General features: G+C 43.2%; 1 protein-coding gene across 5 annotated transcripts in view; it reads right to left on the bottom strand.

The window, feature by feature from the left end:
- Window positions 1-17,694, bottom strand: part of LARP1B (La ribonucleoprotein 1B) — a 115,933-nt gene that overhangs the window by 80,387 nt on the left and 17,852 nt on the right. For all 5 annotated transcript variants that reach the window (XM_050946249.1, XM_050946247.1, XM_050946248.1 and 2 more), the window contains exons 2-3: window positions 8,914-8,975; window positions 355-414 (exon numbers count right to left, since the gene is read on the bottom strand). In XM_050946249.1, coding sequence (XP_050802206.1) covers window positions 355-414; window positions 8,914-8,975 — 122 coding nt within the window. The remainder of the gene's footprint in view (window positions 1-354; window positions 415-8,913; window positions 8,976-17,694) is intronic.

The following is a 17,694-nucleotide window of genomic DNA, read 5'->3' as shown; positions in this document are numbered from 1 at the left end:
AAGGAAGATCCACATTGACACTTCTTAAAGGTGAATTAAAATGTAAAATTATGGGATAAATCTTGTACACTTCCATGTATAGGAGGGTCCTGAAATCAGCTCAACTGGTGTTGTTCCATCTCAGTGGGATAAGGAGGGGATAGACATGTATCACCTGAATCATAAAGTGTACTCAGCGAACTCTGACTCATATTGCAAAATCCTTTTCAGTTTTTCTGCTGAAACCTTAAAATACCTAACCAGATTCACCATATAATGAGCTTGCAACAGAAGGGTCCACGAGCTTTGTAGGTTTATAAAAAGTATAGTTCAGACTATATTATATATAGATATATAAAAACATAGTATACTCACTTCATTGTTTGCTATTTCACTTGGTGTCGGCCAATTTGTGATATCATTGAAGTCACTAGCCTGTAAAGAAACAAAATATATGTTCACCAGAATAGCATTTCAGAATGAGGGGATGAGGTCTGGCACACTTGACAGTGGTGGTCAGAGACGTACTATGTTTCATAGCAGTAATCATAATAAATCACTTCTCATTTGATATGTGAGAACTATAACAGACACAATGTACAACATTACTTTAACCAAGGCTAACAAAAAAACAACAGTGTGCGATCCAGTCAGCTACTCAGAGTGGTTGCCTCCAACACAAAGTTCTACACAACAGTACACTAAGATTTAAAAGAAAACGATGTTAAAAAGGAGATCCTAATGACAACGTCTTTAGCTTGCTGTTACTGTAATTGTCAGCCTAACTCCTTGATGGACAGAGTTCCATTTAATGGATATAGCCATAAAAAGCACTCCCAGCAGCTAATTAAAAACCCCATATGTCACACAGTTACAATATGCTACTGGACAGGTGTATTTCATTTGGATAAATATCTTTTAGATGAAAGCAACTAGGCTGCTAAATGTAATAATATATTAACCCTTTTTCCCTCTTTAAATCTCTGATAATCTCCCCTCTGCCCGCAGATCTCTTCACAGCTACTTAACAGTCCTAAGAAAAAGTGTTAAAAAGAGAAGGTTACTCATCTCATAACTAGTTGTCTTTGAATTGTGTTGCATATGTCCATTGAACTGTAGGTGTAATACGCACCTCATGCATTGGTCCTGGAGAGTTTTCCTATGCTGCAATTGTAGAGCTGCAATGCATGCTCCCTGGTTTCCCTCATGTTCTGAATAGAGAGTATGAAGGATGGAGCCTTCCTACTAGAAGATTAGATGAGGACTCCAACGCACTAAGGGAGGAGAGTGGGTTTTGGAATGGACATATGCAACACATCTCAAAAAAGCAACAGCTACAAAAAGACGAGTAACCATTTTGTCTTTTGAATGATTGTATATATCCATTCCACTGCAGATGCCCCCATGCGATTTTCAGTGGAGGTGGGGCTAGGTATCTCATCTGAAGACAGAATATAGGACTGTTTTCTCCACATTCTCACCTTCCCTCGATGGCACAGTAATAACAATCTAGCAAATATGTTAACAGAGGACCACGTTGCTGCTGTACAAATGCTGACGATGGGGGTGTTTTCCACAAATGTAGTAGAGGAGGAAACGCACCCTATATGCAATGTGCTGACTTTTCATGAGGTGTTCTACCTTTAACAGAATAGCACATAGCAATGCAGCTGGTAATCCATTTCAAGAGCCATTGTGTCATAACAGGATGACCTCTTAACTGTTCTACAGAGGACCCAAAGAGCTGGGAAGAAACTAAAGCGCTTTCTTCTACCCAGATAAAAGGGCAGGGCTTGGCACATACCCGAAGTGTACAGCTTTTAATTTTGTGAGCATCTGGATTCAGAAAAACGACCGGTAAGTATATTGACTAATGAAGTGGAAATCAGATACTACTTTGGAAAGAAACTTTGGGTTTCACAGATTCCAAGGCCAGCATGTTGATAAATGCAAAGCAATGCACATTAGAAAACATAATCCCAACTCTACATATAAAATGATGGGCTCAAATTACCTGTTACCACTCAAGAAAGATCTTGGAGTCATTGTGGATAGTTCTTTGAAAACATCCACTCAATGTGCAGCAGCAGTCAAAAAAGCGAACAGAACGATAGGCATCATTAAGAAAGGGATAGATAAGACAGAAAATATATTGTCTCTGTATAAATCCATGGTATGCCCACATCTTGAATATTGCATGCAGATGTGGCTGCCCCATCCCAAACAAGATATATTGGAACTGGAAAAGGTTCAGAAAAGGGCAACAAAAATGATTAGGGGTATGGAACGGCTTCCGTATGAGGAGAGCTTAATGAGACTCGGACTTTTCAGCTTGGAAAAGAGACAACTCAGGAGGGATATGAGAGGTCTATAAAATCATGACTGGTGTAGAGAAAATAAATAAGGACTTGCTATTTACTACTTCTTCTAACAGAAGAACTTGGGGTCACCAAATGAAATTAATAGGCAGCAGGTTTAAAAGAAACAAAAGAAAGAAAGTATTTTTTCACACAATGCACAGTCAACTTGTGTAACTCTGCCAGAGGACGTTGTGAAGGCCAAGGCTATAACAGGGTTTAAAAAAGAACTAGATAAATTCATGGAGGCTACGTCCATTAATGGCTATCAGTCAGGACGGGCAGGGATGGTGTCCCTAGCTTCTGTTTGCCAGAATCTGGAAATGAGCGACAGGGAATGGATCACTTGATGATTATCTGTTCTGCTCATTTCCTTCGGGGGCCCTGGCATTGGCCACATTTGGAAGACAGGATACTAGGCTAGATGGACCATTGGTCTGACCCAGTATGGCCATTCTTATGATGCTCTTAGAAGAGAACCTTGTAATCATCTAGTCTGACCTCCTGTATAACACAGGCCAAATCCTATACTTCACCTTGTCCCTGTAGACTATATTACATGAAGAATCTGTTACCAGGGCATGTAGCTCCCCCACTCTCCCCAAAGGTGATGGCTAGCAAAAAGGCCATCTGCACGAAGAGGTGTAACATTGAGCAAGAGGCTAAGGGTTTGAATAGAGGATCCGTAAGACCTGACAGAACTAGATTCATATCTGAAGGTGAATCTGAATAGGTGGGAATCAGTCTATCTAGTCCATTTAGGAACATGTTTGTCATAGGATTAGCGAAAACAGTCCTTTCAGCAATATATAAGTGAAATGCTGAATTTGCAATCAAATGCACCTTTATGGCACTCAATGTTAGACCTGATTCTTTAAGATGTAAAAGACAGTCCAAAAATCTTTTGAATTGTAGATTGTGTAGGAAACATTATGGCCAGCTGCTCAGGTAGAGAAGCACTTCCATTTAAAAAGGTAAGGAGCTTTCATTGACAGCTTTCTGCTGCTGAATGGGACATTCTGGACTGTCACTGAATAGTGCGGCTCCTCTAGTTTTAAGCATCAAGGAACCAAGATGAGAGGTTCACCACATGCAGATTCAGGTGCAACATGTGCATGTAATGCTGGGAGATCAAGTCTTTGCCTAGTGGCAGAAGTAAGAGTTGGACAATCTGTGCAGATACAAGAAGTAGAGTTGCCTCAGCCAGGCTGGAGTGTGAAGATTATTCTGCCTCGTTCTTGCTTTAGTTTCACTATGTCTTTGGAATGAGGGATGCTGGGGTGGTATACACACAGCAGGTTTTTGTTCCATTAAAGCATCTGAAATGGACTGTGGCCAGCTCAGGAACAGAACTGAGGACATTTCCTGTTCTGCTCAGTTGCAAACAAATTCATCCTAGGAATCCCCACACATGCTCAAATCGACTTTAGAACTGCAGTGTTGAGAGATCATTCATGACCTAGGCTGAACAGTCTGCCAGACAATTCTGAACTCCCAGCAGGTATGATGCACTGAGAGTTAAGGAGTTCCTGATACACCATGAGTGTCTCCTTATACAGCTTGTTTGATCAGAAGGTTTAGAATGGGTCTGAGATCCCCTTTTGGCTTTAGTAAACGATAGTAAAAAACCCTGCCTCCATGTGGAAGAGGCACCTCTTCCTTGGCTCCTGAACACAGTCTCCATTTCTTGCCTTAGCATGGACTTGAGAGAGGAGTCCCTGAAAAGGGACTGGGAAGTGGGAGGAGGATATAAAGAAACTACTGGGTATATCCTGAATCCACCATGTTTAGCACGAATTTCTCTGTGGTGATAGTCTGCCACACACATAGGAAATTGGATAATCTGTTCCCACAGGCAGAGAAAGGGCCAGTAAGATCTGCACCGATAGGTACGCTGTCCTCAACAGAGGAGTCAAACAGGATGCTTTGAGGCCTTTGGCTGCCTTGATGAAGTGACCAAGGCAGATAGCGGAAGCCTCCTTCTTCGTAGCCTGTGTTTGTGCAAGGTTTAGTCAAACTGCCTGGAGAGGTAGAACTGTTGTCTCAGCTGAAACTGAGGATAATATTTTGTCCTCCTGGGGGCAAAAGGAAAAGTCTTTAATTGTCAGCTGTATTTCTCAAGGAATCCCTGATGACCACAGCTATGAGAAATGGTGCATCGTTAATGCCATCACCATGATCCTTGAAGCTGGGACTGCAGTGTCGAAGGAAGCCTGCAGAGCTGACATACAGACCAGTTGACTTCTCACCAAGAGAGACGAACTCATCCTGAGAGTCCTTAGTAACTTGTTTAGGGATTTAGACATTGGTCCAAGAGGGCGAGGTTGTTGGCAATAGGATTACTCAAATGGGGATGGGCAATGCGAAATTATAACCCCACCACTGAATACACCTCTCTCCTAAAAAGGTCTAGCTTTTTTGCATCCTCTTCCTTTTGGGTAGTCTTAGCTCAACCTTTGCAGTGTCATTCATTCACTCCAGCTACCACCAGTGAGCCCGGTGCAGAGTGCAAAATAAAACTGGTCAAACCCATGAGACAGTATCTGGTATATCCTCTGTCTTTTACCACATATGAAGGGATTTGTGAGTGACTTAGTAGCCATTATCCTCTCATTTTTAGGAAGGGCTACCGTCACTGCCATAGTTGGGTGTAACATATCTATAAATTTAGGAGACTTTTCCTCCACTAGTTCTATTTGAACACCAAGGGCTGCAGCTGTCCTTTTCAGTTCTTGGTAAACTCTGAAGACATCGGTAGCAGAGAAGCAGCTTCTGGTACCAGAGCCTCATTAGATCCCTCTTGAGGCAAGTCCTGCACAACCAAAGTAGAAGGTAAATCCAAGGGAGGTTGAGGAATGGCCTGTAGCATAGTGTCTGTAGACTATTTTGTATCAATGATCACTTGTCTATTGATACTAGTCAGGGAAGCCTCTCCTTTCTCAGAGACCGGCTTCTGTGAGGATGACAATCTTGATGCCAGAGAAAGGCCAATGAGGAGACTGATATGGGAGGAGAGTCCAATTGAGTCAAGACCAGGCCACCCAACCCTTCAATCCACTCTTGATGGGTGTCTTCTACGAGAGTAGGAATGAGGTCTGGAGGGTGAATTGGACTGTCTGTAATGAGAGGCATAGGAACCCACTCTGAATTCCAATGAGAAGTAGGACTACTTTGAAGATCACATTGGTGCAATTCTGGGAAGAGACAAATGACCAGGCCTAAGATCTATGGTGAGAATGCAGTACCTGGCTTTCATACTGAGCACAGAGGTGGAGCAGGTATCGTAGGCCTAGATGTCATCACAGAAGCAGCTAAGGAAGATGGTACTGGTCTTCAGAGAAAGGCTGCCATAACAGACACCAATGCTGGTAAAAGTCTGCGCTGCATGCAATAGTACCAGTAAATAGCCTTCACCATGAATAAATGGTGATACAAACACTGAGAGGCACAACACGTCCTTTGTAATTATGTAGCTTCAGTTTTGTTGACATTAAGATAGACAGTTGACCCACAGTAAGCAGAAGTGACAGATCCATTATAGTCACCAATAAAGTAGCCTGCCTCAATGGCCCCCATATGTGTACAAGAGTCAACAGCTCAGTCCTATGACAGTCACTGTGAGATGGTACCAGGGACCTGCGAGACAAAGTAACCAACCTTTCGTACCAGAGTGGCTTACTTTAATATGGAGATATCCCTGTCTCATAGAACTGGAAGGGACTATGAAAGGTCATTGAGTCCAGTCCTCTGCCTTCACAGCAGGACCAAGTACCGTCCCTGACAGATTTTTGCCCCAGATCCTTCACAACCCTGGGTTTAGCAGGCCAATGCTCAAACCACTGAGCTTCTGCTGTAGAGGAGTCCTGCACCAAGGATATTGAAGAAGTGAAATAAGAATGCTCCAAGTGCGTAGGCTTGCTGGAGGATGACTCTAATGAAGGAGATCTCCTTTAGTCAAATGTCAATTAGCAAGGCTGGAGGAGTACTTGTGAAGGAACAGTCGATTCACTCCCCAGCACCAACCGAGCCGTGTGAAGAATGGCCTCCGTGAAAATATATCTAAGGCACTTCCTTTTTCTTGATCTGTAGCTGCAGAAGATCAGACACCTGTCTCTGATATGGAACAGTGAGAGTGGGGATTACTAATGAGCGATTGGTTTTTGACACTGGGAACAAGGCATAAAGCCAGGCGCCTTGGCGTAGCCTTCCCCCAGTACCAACCAAAACTTGGAGAAGCTCACTGACCTAGAGCAAATAAATTAAAGAAACAAATGTCCAAATGGATAAAAAAATGAGTACTACTAACTGAGAATTATAATTATATACAATCTTTGTATGTTCACAGAGGAATGAGGGACTGTACCAAAGCACAGTAACACGCTCCAGCCACCAGGCAGTTAAAAGGAACAGAAGGAAGGGAGGGGCATGAGAGAAACTAGGGTGCATGCGTGGCCATCCCTCCAGGTACTGCCAGGGAGAAAACACTGCACGGTTGCATGAGCCATGCAACATTTAAGATGGACAAATGCAATCAATCATTCAAAGAATCTCAGGCTTTCAATTAAAAAAAGCATTTGATGCTAAAAGAATAGCTTTTTTTGAAAAACAAGAAATGTTTAAAATGTTGACAAATTTTCACTGGAAGCAATCTGTTATTGCTCCTAAGGTCAACATCACCAGATATTATTTTGAAGCTTCAGAATCATTTAATTATAAAAATAAAATATAACTGACCCTAAATAAAATTCAAAGGTATTTTTATAGTCACAAATATTTTAAAACCACTGGAAAAATCTTCTCCAACATTAGATTACATACATAACTGCTGCTTCATGTTTAAAAGTTCAAACTACTTTGTACACTTGGAGTCAGATAAGCCATCTACTCTTAGAAATCAGACATAAGAAATCTGAAATGTTATATACACAATGAAATATACAAATTAATTTTATTCTTACTATAAAATTGGAAAACACAAGAAACCTAAGACAACACTAATCATCAGGCTCCAAAGATTACTCTTGAGGGAACTGCGTGCCAAAAACTTAAAAATTCTGCCTCCCCAAAATAAAAATTCTGCAAAAGTTTTATTTGTGAATAAATAAATGTAGAGGCTCCAGCGTGGCAGTGGAGAGTGAAGGCCACTCGTTGCATGGAGGTGGAAGATCACCCTACAGCACTACCTCCTCCCTGAGACAGGGACTTGGCCATGAGGCTGCACCCAACCCTGACAGTGCAAGAGCCAGCACTGCTTCTTTGCACCAGACACACCAGTGTGGGCAGATGGATTCTGCTGGGCTGAGCCTAAGTGTGGAGGGATCCAGGCATAGAGTGAGAGGGTTCTGTGAAGGGCAATCTGTATGCGCGCGGCTCAGTGGGGGATGTGGATGCACAGTGCTCGCTGGGGGTTTGCAGGGGCAATGGGACGCTGCAGTGGGGTCCAGGTGAAGGTGGTTGGTGCTCAGCAGAGGGGTTTGGGGGGGAGCGGGTCTAGGGCTCAGCAGGAGGGTCTGGATGTGGGGGACTTAGTGGAAAGGTTCAGGCGCTGGGAGAGTGGGGGTCCAGGTGCAGGGGGCTCAGAGTCGGGGTTCAAAAGGTCTGCTTAACAGGGAGCCCCAGCTATAACTGCTGTTGAGGGGATGCTACATGCCAGACTCCCATTCCCCCCTCCTGATTTCCATATCCCCTCCCCATCTCTCCTTTCCACATCCCTCTCATCCCACCCCTTTCTTTCTCCACTGCCTCTCCCCCCGCTTGCCCTGCCACACTGTGGGCACTCACTGTTGTACACACAGAAAGAGAGAACAACTGACACTAGGACCCAGGAAGCGGCATCCTGCTGCAGAGTGCAGCAGCATCCTCATACAGCAGGGCAGCTCTGCATGTACAGAAATTGGGGAAGGCAATGGCAAGTGATACCATGTGCCCCTCCACCCCTTGCCTCTGTTTTGGGGGGGCATTGCCCACCCCCAACTGTGTTCATGGGTGTCCCCAGACTCCCCTCCCTGCCCCCGCACTGCTTCCCTTTGCTTTCCACGCATGCACAGGTGCACAAAATTCCCCCAGGAGAAAAAAAGACCACCACACACCAGTCTAGCTTTGCTTCTGTGGTTACCACCTCATCAGAATCTTGTGTGTTCATACGTACTACTGTTTCTGCATACTATCCTCTATATTTGTTTACCAGATAATCCTGCTATACTCTTTACAAAAACTCTCTCTTTGCTGCTTCCGATGCTACAGCCTTCAACTCTTTCTAAATTTTTGATCATGTCCCCTTTTTTGACTCCCCCTGCTCCTACTATCACCTTAATTAACCCATCAGCCAGGGAGATCATAACACATCTTTAGGATGCAACCTAAACATTTCCCAGCAAACTAAAATTTACTTGAACAATACCAGCTACTTATACAGATAAAATATTTAGGAAAAAAATATTTCTCTATTGGTAATTTACATTTCTTATATCAACAGTGCAGTTAAAATGTTAGTTCAAATCAATAGACTGTATTATATGGTCTCAATCTAATCAGACCTGAGACTCACAGATTAAACTGCTTTCTGTCAAATACAAACCTTGCTGGGTTTCCTGGTCTTCGGTTTCCCTGCTTTTATAACTTTAGCGGAATTTGGCCGTTCTAAAGGGAAGGAGAAAAAACATTTCCAGGTAAGAAATTACATTTTGATTATGCTTTTATATTAGAAAAACCAAGTGTGGAAGAGTATATACAAAAAATTTGCTCCTTAATCCTTAATACAATGCTCAAATTCTTTTCTGTGGCCCAATACAGCCAAGCAGATAAGTAGTTCCACTCTAGTCAGTGTATTTTTAAATAATTGAGACTATTCATGTGCTTAAAGTTAAGCACATGTATAAGTGCTGTGCTAGACTGGGAGCTATATAATTTATTTTCATACATATTTACAAGTTGCTACAAAATTTCAGGGATTTCAATATTAGGTAAATTATACAATGAAAATAAAATCTTTGACACAATTGTCTGCATCATAAAATATTGGGATCTTAGGCCCATATTTTTCAAGATATTTAGGTATTGCAGCACTCAGCATTGTGATGCGTAATTGATTTATGAGCCTAAATCTCATTTTCAACAGGGATTTTGGAATCTATGGGATTTCCCCTTTCTGAAAAAAAAAAAAAAGAGATTTAGGCTCTTACATCACTTAAGTGCTACCTTTAAAAGTCTGGACCTAAATCTGAAAAAAGGCTGATTAAAAAATGAGCAAATCTGCAAAACATATTTTATCAGAAACTAATATTTTAAAGATCAAATTCTTTCATACCTACCATTGTGTAAAGGTACATGATAAAGAACTTATTACAAATTCATAAATCCCTAGTAATTTTTTTTCCCCCTAATAACTCATATACTAGTTTTACCAGAGAACATTGCCTGGAACATAGAAAACAAGAAAAAAAAAAGATACACACACAAACAGAATATTAAACAGAAGTTTGCCCATTTACACAGAAATACCTATTTCAAACACTGATGACTGCAAAAAATATTCTGTGCAGAAAACTGTTGCTCATAACCAAGCCACAGTCAGTAAAGTAAATAAAAAAAGCTGAAAAAAGCAGGAGTGAAACCCATTCAACAATGCTACTTTATACCCAGGCTTGGAAGGATTAGATTTTTGTTAGCAAATGTTGATTTCTCCATACACATATACATGTGTCAAATTTCAGATAGGAAAAGAAAGAAAAATGCTGTTTGAGACTTTATGAGTTTGATTTAAGGCTGTTTACTTTGACCAGATATTTTGACATATGCCGTTTACAATTATATGATCACCTGCATAACACGGGTCCCTATAATGAAGGGAATTATTTCTCCATATTATCCAGGAAAACATCACGAGGTCCAATAATGTGTGGCTGACCCACTCTGGGTATGTCTACACTACGAAATTAGGTCGATTTTATAGAAGTCAATTTTTAGACATCGATTTTATACAGATGATTGCATATGTCCACACTTAGCGCATTAAGTCGGAGTGCATTTTCACTACCGTGGCTAGTATTAACTTGCGGAACAGTGCAGTGTGGTAGCTATCCCACAGTTCCCGCAGTCTCCACCGCTCATTGGAATTCTGGGTTCAGCTCCCAGTGCCTGATGGGGCAAAAAACATTGTCGCGGGCGATTTTGGGTATGTCATCAGTTGCCTCTCCGTCCGTGAAAGCAACGGCAGACAGTCGTTTCACACCTTTTTTCCTGGGTTATCCATGCAGATGGCATACCACAGCAAGCATGGAGCCTGCTCAGCTCACTGTCACCGCTGCTGCTGTGGGCAAGTCTACTGTAGGGGCTGCTGTGATCCAAGTAGTCAATGCAATCATTGACGTTCTGTTATCAAGGGCAGTGACACTGGGAAATGTGTGGGCCTTTTTAGATTTTAGGTGCATCATATTCCTGTCCTCTGTTGCTGGTGAAGAACTCTTGCAGCCATACATTCCAGTCCAGTCAGCGCTGTAACACCCCATAGCACTTCTGTGGTTGACACATGTAACAGCTCCAGAGCTCTTGCTCTTTCGCCTTGGCTGAGGTACCTTGCCCTACCCGGAACTCTAAGCATTCTACACAGAAGCAACCGCAGCAGCTGGTATTGCTACAGAGCAACAGCTCCTTGCCTTCGAAGCAGACAGTGCAATAGGACTGCTAACCGTCATCATCCACCGCTTCCACTGGAACTCTGCTCTCCTGCTCCCTAGCGACGAGCTCGGGGATCCGTTCATGAAGCCTGGTCAGTGGTAAGGAGCAGTTCAACTATAGGTTGAGCAAGTGCAGATGGTGGTACAATGTGTCTTCGGAAGTTTAAATGCTCGCTGGCACTGTTGGTCAGACATCAGCGCAACCAACATTCCCATTGTTATTGCTGCTTGCTGTATGCTCCATATCTGTGAGGGTAAAGGGGAGATGTTTATGATGGGGTGGGAGGTTGAGGCAAATCACTTTGTGTCCGATTTTGAGCAGCCAGACACCAGGGTGATTAAAAGAGCACAGCAAGGTGTGCTGTGCATCAGAAAGGCTTTAAAGCCAGTTTCATAACTGGCCAGACTTCGGTGTGATGGTTGTGTGTGTTTCTCCTTGATGCAAACCCACCCCCTTTGTTGATTTTAATTCCCTGTAAGCCAACCACCCTCTCCCTTCAAAATAAAGTAACTACTGTTTGAAACCATGTATTCTTTATTAATTAAGAAAAAAGATAACAGACAATGTAGCCCGGGTGGGATGAGGGAGGAGGGAAGGACAAGGCCACATTGCTTATTGTAGCCACACTAAAAATCAAACCGTTTGAATGACAGCCTTCTGTTGCTTGGGACATCCTCTGGAGTGGAGTGGCTGGGTGCCCAGAGCCTCCCGCATTCTTGGGCATCTGGGTGAGAAGACTATGGAACATGGGGAGGAGGGTAGGCGGTTATACAGTGGATGCAGTGGGGGTCTGTGCTCTGGTTGGCTTTCCCGCAACTCCAACAGATGCTTCATCATGTCAGTTTGCTCCCCCATTAGCCTCAGCATTGTGTCCTGCCTCCACTCTTCGCACTTACTCAATTCTTTCCTGGCCTCTGCCACTGAATGCCTCCATGCATTAAGCTGTGCCCTATCAGTGCAGGAGGTTTGCATAAGCTCAGAAAATAAGGCATCGCAAATGCTTTTTTTCGCCTTCTAATCTGCGATAACCTCAGGGATGGAGATGATAGGGGGAGCGTAGAAATATTCTATGTGCTATTATTCTGGGGGGACTGCATGGTCACCTGTGCTGCTGAGTTCACCATGCTGACCAAACAGGAAATGAAATTCAAAAGTTCCCAGAGCTTTTCCTTTGTACCTGGCTAGTGCATTAGAGTTCTAAGTGCTGTTCAGAGTGATCAAAATGGAGCACTTTGGGATAGCTCCCAGAGGCCAATACTATCGATGTGTGTCCACACTACCCCATATTCATCCCAAAGTCGATTTTAGTGCTACTCCCCTTGCCAGGGAGGAGTACAGAAGTCGATTTTAAGAGCCCATTAGGTCGACGGAATGGGGTTGGTTGTCTGGATGCATTCATTTTTAAAATCGACCCAACGTGGCTAAATTTAACCTAACCCCGTAGTGTAGACCAGGCCTAAGACCAGCTTTCTATTTAAAGCTTGATTCTAAGGGTATGTCTACACTGCAATTAGACACCCATGGCTGGCTCATACCAGCTGACATGGACTCAGGCTATAGGGCTGTTTCATTGCAAAGTAGACTTCCAGGCTCAGGCTGTAACCTGGGCTGTAAAAGTGAGAGAGTCCCAGAGCTCAGGCTGCAGAAGTCTGCACTACAGTATAACAGCACTGCAGCACTAGCCAGCTGGCATGGGCCAGCCAAAGATTTTCAATTGCATTGTAGATATACTTTAAGTGCTCTAAAATCTGCAGGCTTACTCAGATTGCCTTGAAATTTGGTGTGCTTCTTGGAGGTTAGTGACTCCAAATTTGGGGTAATTTGACAAAGTGGTTCCTAAACAGCCCCCAAACAGCTTTTTTTGGTAAGACTAGTTAATACACTCTACCAAAGTTTTTTGCCTAGACCTGGGGATCGAACTAGGGCTCTGATCCTGTTCCAGGAATCTCAGGTGCTCAAGAGTTATCCCCACCTAGAGTTTGGCACCCACTGGCCCTTTGGGAGGGCACATTTCATGAAAGCGTTCACCAAAGAGTTTAACTCTCATGCCTAATGCTCATGAGTTAACAGTTTTCACAAAGCATGTTCAGAGAGAGGAGCCAGGAGGGTCTGTATCAAATCAACTGGATAGCTCAAGGAGATGAAAAATAGCCTGAGCAATCCAGCTAGTGTCAGTTTGAATCCCACCTAGAACAGAAATCTAGAAAAGGTCTGTAAGCACACTGCTAAAACCCATCTGTCAGGTTATCATTACATCAGGGGAAATAAAATCAAAATATTCTTGAAAACAGTTATATATGTGAATAGTTGCTGGGAGACAAATGAAATTCGTGAGAATGGGGGAGAGGAATTTGGAGCTGCAGCCAGAGAAGGAGAGAGAAATGGGGATGGGTGGTAGGGCAGAGGGACTGGGTGCAAAGTGGCAGGCAGAATGGGGAAGACAAGGGGCAGACCCAACCAGGAGTTGGTTGGGGTGGGAAATGCCTCTTCTTGCGAGATCTGAGCACCTCTCCTCCAGGTGTGCGCCAGTATCTGCGGGCCACCTGCCCCCTAGGAGCTACGAGTCCCCTCTCCCTACTCTCCTATGGGAACTAGGATGTGGGGGGCCTTGCCCTTCTGGGGATCTGACTCTCTTTCTGCCAGCCATGTATGCTGGGATCTGGGGGGAACTGCCAGTCTGGTGGTGTCTCTACCCCTCCCACCTCACAAGCTGAGATCTGGAGGACTTACTTGTCCCTTTGGCTGTTAGCCCTTCTCCCTGCATGTGCCAGGATCTGACCCCCTACTTCCTGCCTCCCAGAATCTAGGATCTGGGGAGCCCCTCTTTCTGGCCCCACATGGGATCTGAGAGCTGGTCCCTCAAGGAGGGTCAGAGCCCCTCTCTCTACCCTACATGAGACGGCATCTAGGGAAACCCTGGGGACTGGACAACAAGCATCCTCAGAGTATGAGCCAAGAACATACTACTGAGACCGGGGCAGAGCTGAGAATGGGCATGCTTAATGCACATCATAGGTTTCTCAAGCACCACTGAGGGGAATGGAAACACTCACTGAAATCAATGGAGCAGCTCAAATGGCTCACAGCTATTATTTCAGGCTGTATTCATTCCTATGGGGTTCTCATTCAGCTGAGACCACAATGCGATTAACAGGGTACTTTATAAGGCTTTTGTTTTTGGTATTTACCAATTTTCTCAGAACAATTCCTGGGTTTTGAAAAAGCCAACATGTCGGTTTTACCAATTTTTACCTGAATTTTGGCTTTTTTGGGAGACCTGGGACTTTTTTTTTGTAGTGGAAGCAGATGGGGTGATGCTGAAGGACCAGGGTACACGTGTTTATGGCTGCTGGAACTAGACTCCCTGCCCGTCTTGCTCCCCCACTTCACCAACTGGCAGTTTCATTCCTCTGCATAGGCAAGCTGGCAGGGACTCTGCAAGTGAGGTGTTACAGGCTACACCCTGTGAGTACTGCCCTCCCACCTCATGCTGGATAGAGTCCCTTCCTGAGCCTGGCCCTTCAGATCTGTCCAGCAGGAGGAGACAAGGCTCTGTCCCCTGGGACAGACTGGCAGAAACCCAGGTTACAGCAGCCAAGACCATACCCCGCCAGAAAGGGCCTCATCCTAGCCCCAGCCCTTCAGCACAGCACCTACACTTCCTCTGTGTGGTGGGAAGTTGTCATAACCTAGTCCCAGATTTGGACCTTAGCGTCCAAAATATGGGGGTTAGCATGAAAACCTTCAAGCTTAGTTACCAGCTTGGACCTGGTAAAGCTGCCACCACCCAAAAAATAGAGTGTTTTGGGGCACTCTGGTCCCCCCAAACCTTCCCTGGGGACCCCAAGACCCAAATCCCTTGAGTCTCACAACAAAGGGAAATAAACCTTTTCCCTTCCCCCCTCCAGGTGTTCCTGGAGAGACACACAGAAGCAAGCTCCGTGAATCTAAACAGAGGGATTCCACCCTCCCCGTTTCCAGCCTTGGAAAACAGAAGTACCGAGAGCTAATCTCTTTTCCCCCCTCACCCAGAGGGAATACAAAGTCAGGTTAGTAAATCTAACACACACAGATTTCCCCCTGACTTCTTCCTCCCACCAATTCCCTGGTGAGCACAGACTCAATTCCCTGGAGTTCCCCACTAAAGAAAAACTCCTACAGGTCTTAAAAAGAAAGCTTTATGTAAAAAGAAAGAAAAATACATAAAAATGGTCTCTCTGTATTAAGGTGACAAATACAGGGTCAATTGCTTAAAAGAAATATGAATAAACAGCCTTATTCAAAAAGAATACAATTCAAAGCACTCCAGCAACACATACATGTAAATACAAAAAAACAAACCTATCTTTGTACTCACAACTTGGAAACAGAAGATTAGAAAGCAGGAAATAGAAAAATCCTTCCCATAGCCGAGAGGGACAGATTCAAGACAAAGAACTCAGACACAAACTTCCCTCCACCCAGACCTGAAAAAGTCTCGTTTCCTGATTGGTCCTCTGGTTAGGTGCTTCAGGTTACTTTATTTCAGGTGAAAGAGACATTAACCCTTAGCTATCTGTTTATGAAAGAAGTGAGACAAGTAGGGAGCTCGTTCCCAGTCAAAGAGCACGCTGACCACTACATTTTGAGCATTCCCAGGCTTCATGAGTACCAAGCACCTCCCTCACCCTTCATTCTGTTTTTTAACCAGTTTTCACCATTTCTTAAAATTTATGAACACTGATCAATTCCCAGAATATATATATTTTAAATAAAATACCAAAATGAAGGGCCTTAGCTATTTTATACCTCTCAAAGCTATTTCATACCTGGAGGTCTAGATATAGCAAAGCAATTGCTGATGATTAATTTCATACAGTATTATCACAGAGTGCCAGCTCTGCTACAGTTAAGATTGAGAAGACTACTGTTTAAAGGACAATTCTTCTAGGTGTTTTAAAATCTGATGCACACCTGGATTGTCATAAAAATTGGTGCGCCTTTTGGGGGAAGAGGGAAGAGTAATAATCCAAACTGGGGTTCATTTGGGCAAGAGGTTCCTGATACAGTGTTCCCCAGACCTCTTGCTAGCTCTTCTTAAAATTCACAGAGTCTAACAACTTTTGTGTGTGCACACCTCGCTTCTAAAGTGCTAATGATTTAAAGGGCAGAGCAGGATTACCTGGAAATGATGGGGGGAAGCTATATGTTGCAGGGATGGAAGAAGTCAAGACACACACCAGCTTTCTCTCATTATGCTTAAAGTTACTGTAACCATGAGGTACTGAAACTGTGAAGTTTGAGACAAAGACCGGCATGGAAAGATTCGATTTTTTTTGGTAAATGTTGATAAACCTGGATAGCAACACACAAATAGATAACTGCAATTTATAGAAATATTTTTATCAACAGATAGGCAAAGAAAGAAAAATGCTGCTTGGGAACTTACTTGATTAAAGGATAATTTACCTTGTATATGTTGACGTATGATGTTGACAATTAGTTTAACTTTTTGAATCTCAGTAGATACCATCACTAAATTATTGTGTAACCTGCTCACAATTTCCTGAGATTGTGAAAATTTAAAAAAAATCAATAAAAATTGAAAAAATGCTTAAAACCTATAATTTTGCACAACCAAATATTTAAATCAAAAATAAAGAATACTTAATATTGATATTGTCCACTGAATTTATTTTAATCATATTGCACCAGCCTAGACAGACCACGGCTGAGATTTCTCTCATTCAGCCTGTTAACAAGTACGCTTTCCAAATACTTCAAAGCATGACAGTTATCCCCATTTCATTATAACAAAGTGTATGTGTGTGGAGAATGGAACACTTAGGAACCATAAAATAACCGCACAGCCTAATGGAGAGGGCAGTGGATTGGGACTCAGAAAACCTAAGCTCTATTCTCAACTTTGCCACTAGCCTGCAGGGTGACTTTGGCAAAGCCTTCACCCCAACGTGCCTCAGTTTTCCATCTGTAGAATAGGGATAATGATTTTTTCTTTGAGATCTACTGACAAAAAACACTATGTAAGAACTAGACATTAACAGCGGCCAGGTAATGAAACATCTCAACTGCACACCTAATATGGTGATTACAACTGTCCAAGTGATCACTAACTCATACCAACCACATTTCTTTGTTAAAGCACATACTCCCACTTCCCCCCAGGAAATTCACTGACAAAGAACTTTGTTAATGCAGAATGAAGGTTGCCTGTTGCTATTATCATGCTCTTCCAGAACATCAAGTTCCGCAAAATTCATACTTGTGAACATAAGTCAATACAGAATTAAGGCACATGCTCATGCAACCTTAACTCTGCCTTCTTTGCATGATGCCTCAAAATGAACATAATACATACCTGCATTCTTCCTTTACACGGTACTGAACAGGAGCTACCTACAGCTGCCCTGAGCTGAAACACTTAAGCCACTTCAGAGAAAACACTACATCTGCTAAATATTACAGTCCCTTCAACCTCTTTTACTACCCCCTTCACCCTTGTGTGCACAATGCAATCTAACACTGTAGTTCACTTACCTTTCATTAAACTCAGACATCTCCCATCTAATTGCTGGCAATCTCCTTGACAAGATGACCAATATGCCCCATTACTGACAGTATACACAACACAGAGCTGAAATGAGACATACTGGATCTTTCAAGGAACACATCCAACCATTCC

The sequence above is a fragment of the Gopherus flavomarginatus genome, chromosome 3 (genome assembly GCF_025201925.1).
Source record: "Gopherus flavomarginatus isolate rGopFla2 chromosome 3, rGopFla2.mat.asm, whole genome shotgun sequence".
Classification (NCBI taxonomy): Eukaryota; Metazoa; Chordata; order Testudines; family Testudinidae; genus Gopherus; species Gopherus flavomarginatus.
Note: the sequence above shows the minus strand (reverse complement) of the source record. Positions and strands in the feature narration are given on the sequence as shown.